The sequence below is a fragment of the Trichosurus vulpecula genome, chromosome 5, assembly GCF_011100635.1.
Source record: "Trichosurus vulpecula isolate mTriVul1 chromosome 5, mTriVul1.pri, whole genome shotgun sequence".
NCBI lineage: Eukaryota > Metazoa > Chordata > Mammalia > Diprotodontia > Phalangeridae > Trichosurus > Trichosurus vulpecula.
Window position 1 is genome coordinate 294,190,483 of NC_050577.1, and position 15,598 is coordinate 294,206,080.

General features: G+C 48.1%; 1 protein-coding gene across 1 annotated transcript; it reads right to left on the reverse strand.

The window, feature by feature from the left end:
• Positions 1–795: 795 nt before the first annotated feature.
• Positions 796–15,089, reverse strand: MB (myoglobin). Its single transcript, XM_036762006.1, has 3 exons — positions 14,750–15,089; positions 5,164–5,386; positions 796–1,793 (listed from the first exon to the last, which is right to left on the reverse strand). Exons 1-3 carry the CDS (start codon positions 14,842–14,844, stop codon positions 1,647–1,649), a joined length of 465 nt encoding a protein of 154 aa, XP_036617901.1. The 5' UTR covers positions 14,845–15,089; the 3' UTR covers positions 796–1,646.
• Between the last annotated feature and the right edge of the window lie 509 nt (positions 15,090–15,598).

The following is a 15,598-nucleotide window of genomic DNA, read 5'->3' on the forward strand; positions in this document are numbered from 1 at the left end:
GCTCTAGAAGAGGAAGGCACCTCAGAGGTCATCATTACAGAAGAGGATAGTGAGGCCCAAAGAAATTAAGTGACTTGCCCAGGGTCACACAGCTAGTAATTTTCCAAGGTGGGATTTGAGACCAGGTTTTCTTCCATTCACACCACATCTTATGGATATTGCTTAACTCTATTTCTTTACTACAGGGGAACATTCTCGGAAGGGGAAGAAACAAGGTAAATAAGATTTTTTTTAAAAAAGGCACAATATTGGATTTGTCAGAATCCCCAGATTTAAATTCTTACTCTATTACTTTTGTGTAATCCTGGACAATTAATTTTTCCCCCCGGGTCATAGTTTCTTCATCTGTAAAATGAGGGGATTAGATCCAGGGGGCTTCCTCCCAGCCCTTGCCCCTTAATCTGGCCCATCCACCCACCCCCTCCCCCCTCCCACGTGATTCCCACCCTGGCTCTCCACTCTGGTTTGTAAGGCAATCCCCCACCTCCCCTGCCCCCGCCTGTATCCCCCACCATACGACCCCAGCTCATTCGCCCAGCTGCCAAGCACCAGCTCGGCCCCTCATTGGTCTGGGCCCTTCTCCGGCACTCAGGTTTCAAATATATTTGTTCCTTTTAAAGGCAGCCTGCCTTGTGCTGACTTTCCTGCCCACATAACAAGGTTCTCTGGGACTGACATCAATGGCGCTGTCTGCCCACTACCTCCCAGCCTTGTCCATCTGTCTGTCATCTCTCTTCTCCCGGGTCTCATTCATCTTCTCAGAGGGGAGGAAAGCATCAGGCCCAGACAGACAAATTGGTTTCATGTCCTTTATTAAGACCAGGAGAGTCACACCCATTAACTGAGAACATTCTCTTTCCCTCTTTCCCTCTTCCTCTCCATCCCTCCTTCTCTCTCTCTCTCTCTCTCTCTCTCTCTCTCTCTCTCTCTCTCTCTCTATCTATCTATCAATCTCTCTCTCCCTCTCTCTCTCTCTTTCCCTCTCTCTTTCTCTCTCTCTCTCTCTCCTCCTCCCACCCCCACCCCCTGGTGTCTCAAGTGTCTCCAACTTTTTCAGGAGCCATCTGTCACAGCTGCCATCCCCAAGGAATGCTAGGGGCACTGGTTGTGACAGCCTTGGGGAAGAGAAAGAAAAAGAGGAAAGGAAAGAGAGAGTCCACAGTTGAAGGCCTAATCAAAGGCAGAATGGAAGCCATTAGGGACCCAGATGGTGGGAAGAAGGAGGGCTGAGCCACATGACTATGCCTTCCCCCAATTCTCTCTCCAGCCCTGCCCGGTAAAGAGCAAACTGTCACTGCCTCCCAGAAAGGAAGTCAAGAGGTATAGCCATAAAAGCACCTCCAGGAAGGATGGCCAGCTACCCACTCCCAAGAGCTAAGTCTCCACCTTCGGAAGGCCAAGGAGAAAGTGAAAATTATGGACCTTTGGCAGAATTCCTCTGGCTAATAAGTAACAGATAAGAAATATCCCCTGACCGCCTCCCTCTCTTCTTCCCTCACCATGTCTCAGTCAGATAGGGTATCCCCAAACCCACAACTAAGGTGCTACTTGAATAAAAGCTAACTACTTGACTCAGGGGGTCGGGCAGGAGGGATGACAGCCAGTGGGGGAGTCTGACCACCACCTAGCTCAATCCTCAGCCTGCTCTAGCCCTGGAATCCAAACTCCTTGTACTTGGCCGCCATGTCACTGCGGAAAAGTTCCAGGGCCTTCTTCATGGCAGCCTGGGCATCCCCGCCGAAGTCCCCGGAGTGTTTGCTTTGGATCACATGGATAATGGCATCGGAGATGAACTGCCAAGGTGGAGAAAGGGAGAAAAAAGGGAAGAGGGTGTGAGGGGGAGAGAGAGAGACAGAAAGAAGGGTCATTGAGGGTGCAGCACCAGCCAGCGTTGGGATGGAAGCCTTTAGAGGTCCTGGGGGTGGGAGGAGGGAGGTCTGTGGTGAAACCAACGGAATGCAAAGGGGAGGGAGGGGGAGCAGGACCAGATGGTCAAATTCAAAATCTGGAGGGAGGGCCGAGGGTTGGAGGACAGGATGGGAGTGGGGAAAGGGCCTCACGGGCAGGGTTCTCAGATTTCAGTCACAACATATGGAACCAATTTTAACCGGAGGAAATGGGACGAGGTTGGATGCTTGGGCAAGTTACAGGCAGTGTGACCAGACTTAAATATAGGACCAGACAGGGCCCAGTACTTGGGGAAAAAGGGGCAAAGCAGCAACATCTATGCTAGGTGGCACAGTGGGTGGCGTGCGGGCCTGGGCCTGGCGCATAGTAAGTGCTGTTAAGTAAATGATTATTATTACTACTGACTGTGTGACCCTCAGCAAGTCAATAGACCTCTCTAAGTCTCAGTTTTCTCATCTGTACAATGGAGGTGATAATAATAGCCCCGACTTTCCAGGGTTGATGGGAGGAATTACATCCATAAAAGTGCTTTGCCAGCCTTCCAGCATTGTGTAAATGCTAGCTCCTATTAGACTTTGGGAACACCTTGAGAGCTTTGGGGGTTTGCTGGTTTTTCTTTGTGCTCCCAGGGCTTAGCACTTGGTGCTTGGCACATAGAAGGCACTCAATAAATTTTAGTTGACTGACTGATATTATTATTCTGTAGTGGAAAGAGCTCAATTTGGACCTAGGAAGAATAAGCTCATATCCCACCCCTGAAACTTGCTAGCTCCATGACCCTGCCAAGTCATGGCATCTCAGCATGATGTAAGGAAAACACTGGACTTAGAGACAGAAGACCTGGATTCGAAACCTAGGTCTGCCACTGACTATATGTATGACTTTGGTTGAGTCACTCAACTTCCTTGGTTCTGAGTTTCCCCATCTATAAAGTGAGGGGGTTGGACTAGATGCCTTCTAAGGGCCCTTCTGGTTCTAAATCTGTGATCCTCCAATCCATCACTCATCCATGCCTCAGTTTCTCCATCTATAAAATGGAGAAAGTAATATCTGACCTCCCTATCTCCCAGGTAGGTGGCACAGTAGATAGTGTTGGACTTGGAGTCAGGAAGACCTGAGTTCAAATCCTGTCTCAGACACTTGACACACTTACTAGCTGTGTGACCTTGGGCAAGTCACTTAACCCCAATTGCCCTGCCTCCCCACTTCCAAAAAAAATCTGGGTATAAATGCTAGCTGGTACTACTTCATGGCATAGTAAAAAGACCACTAGACCAGGATCCAGGACACCTGAGCCCCCTGGCCAGCTCTGCTACTACTACCTACATGACCTTGGGCAAATCCCCCTCTGTCCTTGGTCTCATTCTCCTCATCTGTAAAGTGAGGAGGTTGGGCCATGTGACCTCTGACATCCCTTCTTGGCTCAGAAATTCTGCCCTTCTAAATATGTAACAAAGCCCAATAGCCGGCTGATCCAGCGGCCCTAATTTTAGGGGGCACTTTTGGATGAGCTCGTCTTCTTTCCATGCTTGTAAGCCCAGACAATTAATCACATCTGCCGAAAGTCTGAGAATAAATAATGTCTCAAAGGGCTTGAGTTCTTTGACATTTCCTCTTAGCTTATTAGACCCTCCTGGGATCCACTGGAGGTACATGTGGATGGATGGATGGATATGGATATGGATATAGATGTATGTGTGTGTGTCTAGGTATACACACATACACACATGTATACAACATGCCCATGTGCCCACATACACGTATACACCAGTATGTGTGTATGGACAAATAGGTGTGTGACTATACATATATGTATGTGTATAATCTTTCTATTTTTATTTTGGATGGTGCCTGTGTAGGGTACTCCCATTGATCAGCACTTTCTCTGCAATTTACTCTTAGAGAGTGGCTTGGAGACACTCAATGGTTAAGGGACTTGGCCAGGGTCACATGGCCAGTATGAAGCAGAGATGAGACTTGAACCCAGAGCTCTCTGTAGCCCCTCTTAGGGCAGGTTTTATCATCCTTATTTTATAGGTGAGGAAACAGGAGTTCAGGGAAGGGCATTGATAGTCTCAGTATCCAGTCCCCTTTCTAGGGCATTTTAAGGTTTTCGAAGCACTTCCCTTCACAACAACCCTGCCAGACAAGTAGCATCGCCCCCTCCCCTTTGACAGTTGAGGAAACTGAGGCTCAAAGATGTCTGTGATCACACAGTGATTAAGTGCCTGAGGCAGGGTTCCCAGCTCACTGCCTGTTCTTTTGCCGGAGGATGCTTTCCGATAGGGACTCAGGGCTCCTGGGGAGAACCGTTGGACAGAATGAACAGATGGGCAGAATTCACTGGGGTTGTCAAACAAGTTGGCCCCTTCATTAAAAATTTAAAATTAAAAACAAACCCTCTGGCAACAGGTGGGAAGGAGAAGTAGCTGCACACACATGGCAGCCTTCCTGCGCGCCCCTTGGGAGATAGCTCTCGCCCCACAGTGCATTTCATCTCCAGCCCAAGGGCCTCCACTCATCCAACAGGTTTCTAGCAATAAAACACCTAAGTCTTGCCATGCGAACCAGCTTCTCAGGTGACCTCACGGGACTAGTATCGATTGCTTGCGCTGGGGACAGCGAGAGCATTGCTGCTTCTCATCTGTGAAAACATTAAGACTATTGGGTAAAGAACCCTAGCTCTGTTCAGCTGGACCTGAAATCAGTCCCAGGAGAGATCTAAGATTGTTAGAAACAAGATGAGGCAGCAGGGAATATTGGTGTGAGCATCAAGTTCAAAATGAGCAAGTGGTTTAACCATCCTGTGCCTCAGTTTCCTCATCTGTAAAATGGGAGAGATTGAATTCAATGGCTTCTAAAGCCTCTTCTAATTTTTAGCCTGTGATCCTGCAAAATTCTGGCTCTGTCACTCACTACCTAGGTGACCAACCTGGGGTGAGTAATTTCAGTTTCCCCATCTGTAACACAAGGGGATTGGTCTAAATGACCTTGAAGAGGAAAGAGCATCAAACTTGTGGTCAGAGAAGCTCTACCACTTTCTCCTTCTTTGACACTGGGCATGTAGCTCTGTGCCTCTGTTTCCTCATCTGTAAAATGAGGGAGTTGCTCTAGATAAGGCCTTTTCCAACTTGAAGTCAATGATCCCAACATGAGAAGTCCTTGTGTTGTATGTAGGGTTGGCCTGGTCGTTCCCTCCTTCCCCCCTCCCGAAGCTCTTTTCTCCATCCCTGCAAGTCAGCCCCAGCTTCTGACCTCCAGGAACTGGATGGAGATTTTGTGCTTGGTGGCATGGGACTGGGCCAGGGGCTTCAGCTCTGCTTCATGGTGGCCCTTCTTCTTCAGGATGTTCCCCAGGGCAGTGAGCACTGTTGCGCCGTGCTTCTTAAGGTCTTCGGACGCCTTCATCTCATCCTCAGACTTCAGGTGCTTAAATTTGTCAAACTTCTCCAGGGTCTCAGGGTGGCCCTTAAAGAGTCTGGGAACCAAAGGAGAGACCTGACTCAGGGAGGAACAGAAAGGGCCTTGGAGCTTGGGGGAGGTCATGGGAGGCTGAGGATCATGGGATTTCAAGCACTTTGGGTATCATGGCTTATGGGTTCAGGGCCCAGCTCTGCTGGCCATTAGCCTTGTGAACTTGGCTAGTCACTCCCTCCCCCGCCCCAGCCTTATGAACAATTCCCTCTTCTAAAGTCAACCTCTCTTTTCACAGATGAAGAACTGAGATCTCAAATCCAGCCTTAGACACTTACTGGCTATGTGATCCTGGGCAAGTCCTTCATCCAGTTTGCCTCAGCTTCCTGAGCTGGCAACAGACTGTATATATATATATATATATATATATATATGTGTGTGTGTGTGTGTGTGTGTGTCCGTATATATGTGTGTCCGTACGTATGTATGCACAATTTTGTATACTGTATTTAATTTTCTATTAAATTAACTAGGCACTTAATATGTTTGTTGATTATATTCAATGTGTGTATATATGTATATATCTATGTATATATTTAAATATAATTTCATATATTGTATTTAATTTTCTATTAAATTAACTAGGCATTTAAATGTTTGCTGATGTGTGCGTGTGTATACACATATATATATATATATGTATGTGTGTGTATATGTATAAAATTTATCTCTGTAAATATTCCTGGCATATAGTAAGTATACTACCTATGCTATATACTATACAAATGTCAGTTAGATACTACATGTTAGACGATGATGAAGATGAAGCTGAAGATGATGGTGACAACGACAGACTACGACAGCCATCGAAGGCATATAAGGCACTTCCCAGCCCTGAGGGCTGTTGGCACACCAAGGCTTCTCATTGTTATCTTTGTGGCACTTTAGTGAAATGACCAGGTAGGTAGGTGCCGGACGGTGTTTGTGGGCTGGAATGTAAGATCGAGTTCTGTATCATCCTGACGGTCTAGCGGAGACACCCACGTGCTAAGACGGGCCTGTCAATGAGCCCCTCATAAAGCTAGCCTGGTGAAGTTTTATTGTCTCTGTAATTTGTTAACCAGGCAACCAACAAGTATTTATTAAACAGTAATTGTGAGAAGCTGTGGTGAGTCTGGGGCCCACCCCGGCAGACGCCCGTCCATCTGACCAGGCCTGCGGCAGAGTCACCTTGGCCAGGAATGCCACTTGTCTGGTTCTAATCTCCCTTGGCATGTTGGGAGCTGTCGCTGGCTCTGTGGAGAGGAGTCAATGGGCCTTCTGAGCCACAACTCCACCCCACCCCCATCCCCAGGATTAGCTTGACTATGTTCTTAGGATAACAGGAGAACAGAGAGTGGAAACAGGGATAGGGAGGCGTTGAGATGGAGGCTCAGTCCACTTTCAAGCCCACACGGAGCTGTAACTAAAAATATTTTCACATGGGTGGGTCGGATGGTGGTGGCAGGGACACAGGGAACAGTCGGGCTGAGGGTGGTGCCAGCCTAGAAATTGGCTGGGTGCCCTAGTGACAGGACCCTGGAGATCTAGAGCCTTGTGGTAAAAGATGAGGGGACGGGAATCCTTAAATCACCTTGAGAAGGAAGCTCTCACAGATGGCAAAGCCCTGGGACAAAGACCGGTTGCCTGTCCTAGTTATGGCTCAGACCCTACACACACACACACACACACAGAAATAAATATTACATACACGTTGATTATACGTAGACAGAGAAACACCAACACACCCAGACCACAAACAAAAAGTTATATTTACATAGCATTCTACAAAGCACTTTAAATGAATGATGCCATGTGATGCTCAGCACCAACGGAGTCGAGAATTTGTTTCTTGCACTGTTATTTACCAGCTGTCATTTATCTATGGGGGGGGGCGGGGCTATAAGCCCATTAAAATGGGCTCCTTGAGGGCGGCTCTATCATCTCTTCCCTCTATCCCAGGGTCCTTAGCGCCATAATGGCACATAGACACATGCGAGGGATTTGGAAATTCCTTGCTGGACTGAATTAGATTAAGGATAATGATTGTGCCATAATAGAATTCTTTGTTGTTGGATCACAGGAGCTCAGCACACTGCCTGGGACATAGTAGGTGCTTAATAATGGCTTGCTTATTGATTGAGGGTTGATATGGCCTATAGTCTTCATGGCGTTGTCCGGAGGAAGGCAGTTTGTAAATTGTGAAGGGCTGTAGAACCGGGAACAAACATTATTATCTTAGGTAAGACAAGTATCACTATGTCCATTTCACAGATAAGGAAACTGAGATTCAGAGCTGAAGTGATAGGTCTCAGGTCATCTAGCAGAAAGTCAGATCTAAGTCTTTGTTATTCCAAATGCAGTCCCCCTCCCCCACCCCCACTATCTCTCTTCATTGTCTCAGGTACGAATATGTACACAGGCATGATTATGAGTATAAGAACAGATGCATCATTATCATTTCATTTATATCTAATTAGATACCCTACATTTGCATTTCCAATCCCGGGTTGACTTCGTACTATCTATGCTCCTTCTGGGGCTGCCTCCGTTCGTTCTTCCTGTAAAATGATGCTTTAGCTGAATGACTTGTCTGGTCTCTTCCAGACTTCATCTAGCCTAGAGAAGAGAGTCTAGAGAAAACACGAGAGCTGTCTTCAAGGTGGCCCTGGACGATGGCTTCCACTGGCTTTGCTTGACCCCAGGGGTCAGGACCACATGGAAGCTGCCCAGCCGCAGATCTCAACTCTGTGTAAGGACAAGCTTCTGAACCATCCGGCAGTGGAACAGGCTGGCTTGGGAGGCTGGGCATTCTTCCCCAGTGGAGGTCCTCAAGCATTGTCTGGATGACCATCCATCAGCAAATGTCACTCTTTATTATGTCTGGACGCATGCTGCCTCCCTTCCAGAGAGGGTTTGAGGTCAAGGAATGTTTTGGTTTTGCTTCCATGCTCTTAGTGTCTAACAGTGACCAGAACATTTTTCTCCCTAGATATGTGATTTCATCGATGTATGGACCCAGAGTAGGGAGGCTGGAGAGGTTAAAGAGATTTCCCAGGTCAAACACTTTGTGTATAAAGAGGGACTTGAACCCAGGCCTTCCTGACTCTGGTCTCAGTTCCCTAGCCACACAGTAAGTGTGCTTGTAGCAGGAATGAATGAATGAATGAATGAATGAATGAATGAATAGATAAACATTGTAGAATGGGTCCACGTTCAGATATCCCTTGGACTACAGGACATTGGAGGACCCTGTATCTCAGAGCTTCTGTGAGTCTATTATTAGACACCCACACACAGTTAAAATTAGGCACCAAGATACAAAGATACACAATGATCATTATAGTCGCACTGACACAGCCACACAGCTATTGTTCACACACACACACACACACACACACATACACCAGAGTTTCTGCAATCTTCTGCTTTCAGCACTGAGCCTCTGCTTCGGGCCAGACAGGACCTCCCAGCAACTGTGTCCAATGTTAGCTGATCCCAGTGGAGCCCCCTCCAAAGGCCAACTGCGTCACTGCCTGCTTTCAGCCTGTCCCTTTCACCCAAGGGTCTCGAGCTCATTACTAATATTATCAGGCAGCCACTATTCTTATCCTGCTCCTCTGACAGTGGGAGAAGCCAGAGTTTAAGCAGGGGAAGGGACTAGGCTTCTTATTCCAGAGGGAGCCTGGTCCAAAAATAAGGGGACAAGGGCCTAGGGCACTGCCTGGCTAGGGCAGAGCAAAGCAGGACAAAGAATTAGGGAGCTTTATGGGTTTTCATTTGTTTTCAGGCATGCCTTCCATTTCCCTTGGAAATGTAAACCAAAAAAGAGACAAAACCTAGGGCTTAGGATTCCCATTTCTCTCTTAGTCTGTCTCTCTCTGTCCCTCTTTGTATTTCTCTCTGTCTCTGTCTGTCTTTCTCCCTATATCCCTGTCTCTATCTCTCTGTCTCTGTCTCTACCTCTCTCTATCTGTTTCTCTCTGTCTGTCTCTCTTTTTCTCATGTCTGTCTCTCTTTTTCTCATGTCTCTCTCTCTCTCTCTCTCTCTCTCTCTCTCTCTCTCTCTCTCTAAAACCTCTGGAGATGTACAGTCTAAGGGATCTGGGTTCCAGACTCAGCTTAGCCACTAACTACCTAGGGGACCTTGGCCAAACCACAGTCGCTTTCTGGGCCTCCATTTCCTAATCAGACAAAGGAAAGGGCTGGATGATCTCAGAGGTGAAAGGATCTCACAGCCTCCTTTGTTCATCCTGTCTTTATGCAGTAATCCCTTCTATAATATATAGGCAAGAGGGACACCCCCCACCACTTTCTAGGTGTCCTCTAAGGTCCCTTTCAGGCCTCCCACTCCAGGATTCTAAAGCCCTTCCCCCTCTCCATGCTCACACCCCAGCCAGCCCCTTCCTCTCCTCCCTCCCCCATCCTGGCTGGGCTTGGGCCTATTTTTGAAGGTGTGCTGGGAGGACTTGGCTCATCAAAGCACCTGGTTCCCTGCCTGCTGAATGATCCCCATATAAACACAGCTGCCTCCCTTGTAGCCCCTCACCCCACAGCTGATGCCTCTGAGCCATAACAAAGTGATGTGAAGGTCACATGGACTGTGGACCCAGGAGGGCACTTGCTGGGCCTGAGGGGAGCCTGGAAGGAGTACCATACGACCGTCCTTATCTCAGTAAATGGGCAGAAGAAATTGAAAAGATTTTTTTTTAATCCTGAATCATTTTTTCTGTTATTTATCCCACTGTCTCCCTGGTAGCTGGCAAGAAAGTCCTTCTGACAAGCCAGTGTGGGGGAGTCAGCTCCCCAGACAGCCATGAAACAAAGACAGACGAGACAGGAGGCAGCAGAGAGACTCCCCACCCCCATCCCCAAGAAGTTTCCAGGCTTCCACAGATGCAGGAAAGAAATCCCTTCAAGAGATCCAGTGGAAACAAAATGATTCGGGTTCCTTACCTGTAAAATGGGAGGGAGCATTGGACTAGGTGGCCTTGGAGCCTCCAGCTCTATATCTGTGTTATTTCTTTCCCATGAACCAGTTCCCTCCTCTATAACATGAGGGGGCCAGATTCAATGATTTCTCAGGCCTCTTCTCTCTTTAAATCTACCATCCCTATGTTCATTGTAGGGATGGGAATGGGATGAGAGACACAGAAGGCTCCGGTGTTGTCTTTTCCCACCAGCTTGCTGTGTGACCTTGGGTGCATTGCTTAACTTGCCTGGGCCTCCTCTACAAAACGAGGAGATTGAACTCAGTGACAGCTGAGGTACCTTTGGGCTCTGATGTTGAAGGACACTATACTGGTAGAACTTTAAGAGCATTATAATCCTCATCACTGGCCTCTCCATTCATGATCTCCTAAGAACCTCCCACCAGTCCCTGTGAGTTAAGGAGTAAAGCGTGGTTTCTGTCTTTTATATGAACTCACTGTGTGGCCCTGGATCAGTCATTTTTCCTTCTCCAGGCCCCAGCATCCTTGCATCTGACAAGGAAAGGGCAAGACTCAGACAAGCTGACCTTTGAGGTCATCCTCAACTCCCAAATTCTATAGTAAAGACTCTGGGCCTTTTATTCGGGTCTTTAAAGTTCTTGGGCAGTAAACTCACTTTCCAAATGAGGAAAACAAGTGAATGGGAAAATGGAAAAGTGGCAGTGTGGCTCAGTGGGGGGAAGCCTGCATTTGGAATCTGATGATCTGGGCCAGAAATTCTCACTGTTACTTAATACCTGCAGGACCAGGTAAGTCCTTGGTTCCCTCTCCCCTTCGTCACGCCCCTCCCCCCATCTGAGGTCTGCATCCTGTCTCAGACATTCACTAGCTGTGTGACTTGGTAGAATGAGGGGCTTGGTCTAGAGGGTCCCTTCTGCATTTGTTTTCTTGTGGTCTCTCTTTGCTTCCACTTCCCCATCTAGAACATATGGGGTTTGGCTAGACGGCCCCTCAGATTCCCTGCAGCTCAAAATCTGTGATTCTAGAATTGGTCAAATGAAAGGTTCTAACGTGGTGATTCTTTGTTCCTATGATCTGTCCAAGTTCCAGAAGTAAGACCAGTAGCTGAGGTGGGAATTAGCCTAGAATGGATATTGTCAAGGGTCTAAGAGCTATGATTTTGGGGATGTTGAGCCATCCCCCCTCCTTACCTCTGACCCCAAGAAGTACAAATAGCCACCCCCCAAAGAAAAGACACCTTTGAATTTAATTCCTTCAGAGACAGGCTGAGACAGAGATAGAGTGGCATTCCTGATGGCTCCTTTGCCATTATAATCTGAGATGTGGAACAAACAAGTGGCAGCCCAAAGACTCGGCAGTCTTCCAGAGCCACCCTCTCCTGGGCTTTGCATGGGCTTTTAAGACCTTTGGAAAGCCTCTTGCCTCTTATGTCCAAAATGATCCTGGTGGGGGGAAGGAAAATGTTTCCAAAAAGGCAGTGACCTCTGGGTCCCCAGCCCTGGTGCCAAACCAATGTCCTTTCAGAAGGCACAGACTCTTTGAGCAGGGGAGATTCTAGCCAGACCTACCCTATTGCTGCCACCACCCAAAAAGGAGCAGCTCAAAGACCACCCCCCCCAACACACACACCCTCGCACCAGGAGTTGGAGATTCATAGACTATTAGAGCTAGAAAGGAACTAAGAATATAGAATATAAGTGTTGAGAGGAACCTTAGAACCTAGAATATCAGGCCTTGGAGGATCCTTAGAATATGGACTATCAGATGTAAGAGAGACCTTAGACAGAATGTAAGAGTTGGGAGAGACATTAGAATATAGAATATCAGAGCTGAAAGGGACCTTAGAACACAGAATGTCCAAACCAAAAGGAATGCTAGAAGTTCAATGCCCTTATTTCTCAGAAGAGGAAACAGACCTAGAGAGAAATGAGCACCAGCTTGTCAGCTTCATGGGGGCAAGAACCAAGTTCCATGAAGGTGCTGGAGATTGGCTGGTGGTCCTCATATTTTTGAACAACCCCCATGTCGGGCTCCCTTGTCCCCCCCACCACAATTTTACTTTTGTAGGCTTTCTGATTTGATTCCTGGGGCTTCCAAAGTCCAGGAAGGAGAAAGACTCCTTTTCTTCCTATTTTCTGAAGGCCTCAGCTTGCCTCCCCAATCTCAGGTCAGCTAAAGTCTGGCCAACCGCCCTCCTATCAGGGAAATGACCCAGACGTTGAGGGAAGCTCAGGGTGAAAGAGCGGAACACTGCAGAAGACATTTGGCGAAGATACAAGACAGAGAATGGCTTTTCCAGCTGCTACCAAGATCAAAGGCACATATATGTGGAATGGACCTCCCAGGTTCACAGGCCCAGAGAGCAGACCTGACTTAACCAGGGTCACACAGGTGATAAGGGGCAGAACCAAGATTTGAATCCAGGTCCTCCAGCACCAAACCTACCAATTCTTTGTTCCCCTACTTCTTGGAGAAAGAAAATTTCAGTGATGCACTCAAGCTTGGAACAGACACCCAGCCATCCTCCTTGGGTGTGCAGTGAGGATGCACATTGGATCCTCAAGCCAGGAGGCATTGAGTCCAACACCCTCATTATACAAATAGGGAAACTGAGGCCTGGAGTGTAGATTTAACTTGTCCAAGGACATAGTGAGTTGGGGCAGAGCCAGGTTGCCTGGCACTGAGTTCCCTCCTGCACTACACCGGCTCCTGGGTGACCTAGGAGGGGAAAGCCCTAGATCTGGAGTCAGAGGGTCTGGGTTCCTCTCTCTGTCCTTTACTGCCTAGTTAACATTAGGGTAAATCACTTCCGCTCTTGGAATCTCATTTTCCCCATCTGTAAAATTGGGGGAGGAGGCTGGATTCAATGACCTCTGAAGCTGTCCTCTAAAGGACACTGGGCATGGAGTCAGGAAGACTTGAGTTTGAATCTTGCCTTCTACACTGATTAGCAGAGAGACCCAGGGCAAGTCACTTAACTTCCGTCTGCCTCAGTTTCTGCATCTGGAAAATGAAGGGGTGAGAGTAGCTGGCTTCTGGGCTTCCTTCAGCCTCTAAACCTTTGATTGCTTCCCAGCTCTAAATAACAGGTTTGTGTGTGTGTGTGTCTGTGTGTGTGTGTGTCTGTGTGTGTGTGTGTGCGCACGCGTTTTCCAAAGGACAGATCACATTCACATATATAAATATATGAAACTATTTGCTTAAGGCACATATATAACATATACTATACCTAGATTATCTTACAGTATTCTAGTATGTGTTATAATAAATGTCATAATAGATGATTTAGAATGAAATGGCCAAACTTGACCCCTCCCACACACACCCATCATTCCCCTGTCTAAAGAGCATTGGTGTTTGTATCTGCGTGATTGTTGAAGAGATCCCAAGCCGGCCCACAGAGGACGAGGTTGGGAAGGAGGGAAGGGAAGGAGAGCCCCAACTCTGAAGGCTGATATGGTCCCAGCTACAGGTTAGTGAAGACCAGACACAAAGGCAAGTGAAGACAACAAATTAGAAACAAAACTAATTAGAAACAAAAGACCAATGAGGAACCGAGTCAAAGCATCCCTGCCATTATAATGGAAGTCACTGAGGAAATAGGCCAATATCTCCCTTTACAGAACAGGGAAGCTAAGGCCGGGGAAATGGAAGAAATTTGCTCAAAACCACACAGTGAGTGACCCAGGAACCCGGAGACCAGTTTACAAAAGGCTGAGGGCGCTCACAGCCTTTTCAGGGGCTGATCAACTGATGAGTAAAATGCAGCAGACATTTGGCCAAGATGGAAGAGGGACAAGAACAGCTTTTCCAGCTGCTACCAAGACCAAGTAAATTGCAGTAAATCCCACCTGTGGTTCACACCTTTCCAAGCTTGGGTCCTTTCGAGGGTCTGGCCTGGTGGACAGCCTTCATTCTCTCTTCTGATTAGGCTTCCTGGGGTGCTAGGGCTCCTGGGTCTGGTCCCCAGCCCTGCCTATGAATTTCTGACATATTGCATTGGAAAGCACTCCTACCAGCCCTGTGTTCAAATCCTGATTCTGCCAAACTTTCTGTGTGACTTGGGGCCAGCCAATTCCTTTCTCTGGGCCTTGTTTTTTCCATCTGTTAAATGGAGTTGGACTGAATGATCTGGAAGGTGTCTAAAAACTCTGGATTTGGAGGCCAAGGATAAGTGTTTGAATCCAGGCTCTAGGGCTGAATATCTGTGTGTCTGAATGGGTCGCTCACCTCTCTGCCTTTCATTTCCCCCCTCTGTGTAAGGGGGTGGGGCACTAGGTGCTCCCTTAAAGCTCATTCCAGCTCTCCCACTCATTAATCCTTGACTCAACAGCCAGGAAGGGAAGAGGGGCTGCTTTGAGATCCTCACTAAAGGCAGTTAACCTTTGGCTGGGTGGTTGGGTGGGTGGGTGGCCACGGTCTGCCCCTCCCTTTACCTGATCAGCACCTCCTGCCCGTGGCCGGCGACATCTGCTTCCACCTTTCCCCAGACGTTCAGCACCAGTTGCCACTCTCCATCACTGAGCCCCATGGCGCTGCCCAAAGAAGATGAGCAAGAGTGTCAGTTGTCCCCAAGTTTCGAGTTGGGTTTGGAAGCAGCTCGAGCCTGCTGGGGGCCTTTATACCCTCCCCTGGGTCCTGGCCACTCCTATCAATTGACAGCCCCAGCCTTCCTCTCCCTGTCATCCCAGTCTGGGTCCTAATCTCTTTCTTTCTTGCTCACATGGAAGTTATTTTGGGTCCGGTGCCATAGTGGGCCTGCCCTAAGCCCAGGCCACCTGCTGGGGGAGGGGTGCGGTGAGCCTGGGGCTAGCCCCCTCCCGAGTCAGTCTGAAAGGGCACTGGCCAGTCCCTTGCCAGAAACCTGTAACTCAACTCTCCCCTCCTGCCAGGGGACTAGAAGAGGCCCCACCAGGCCTCCAAGTTTGGGATTCCAGCTTCTTGGCCCTTACTTTGGGGCCACAAGACCTGCTTACCTTATTTAGAACCTCTTCCCTGACCTTCCTGAAGTGATCTCAAAACTCTGAAGGGGAGAGGGGGAGAGAGCACCCCCAACACCAGCTGTTTCTCCCAGGTGCTTCCCTTTACTCAGTTATTCAAAAAACCTTTGCTAAGCACCTACTATGTGAGGGCAAGACTGTTTGGCACGGGAGAGATAAATATGTCAGAGGGTCACAGATTGGAGCTGGAAGGACTTTGGAGGTCATCTAATCCAACTGCCCCTCTGATTTTACAGATAAAGAAACTAACGTTAAGAAAGAAAAATGCCCGGGGTCCCATAGGTG

What these genes read in the sequence shown, in the direction of transcription:
- MB (XM_036762006.1), bottom strand. Translation starts at nt 14,844, where the DNA reads ATGGGGCTCAGTGATGGAGAGTGGCAACTGGTGCTGAACGTCTGGGGA. An exon ending in GGGCAGGAGGTGCTGATCAG is followed by an intron (nt 5,387 to 14,749) that starts GTAAAGGGAGGG and finishes TTTGGTTCCCAG; the next exon opens with ACTCTTTAAGGGCCACCCTG. An exon ending in TCTCCATCCAGTTCCTGGAG is followed by an intron (nt 1,794 to 5,163) that starts GTCAGAAGCTGG and finishes CCACCTTGGCAG; the next exon opens with TTCATCTCCGATGCCATTAT.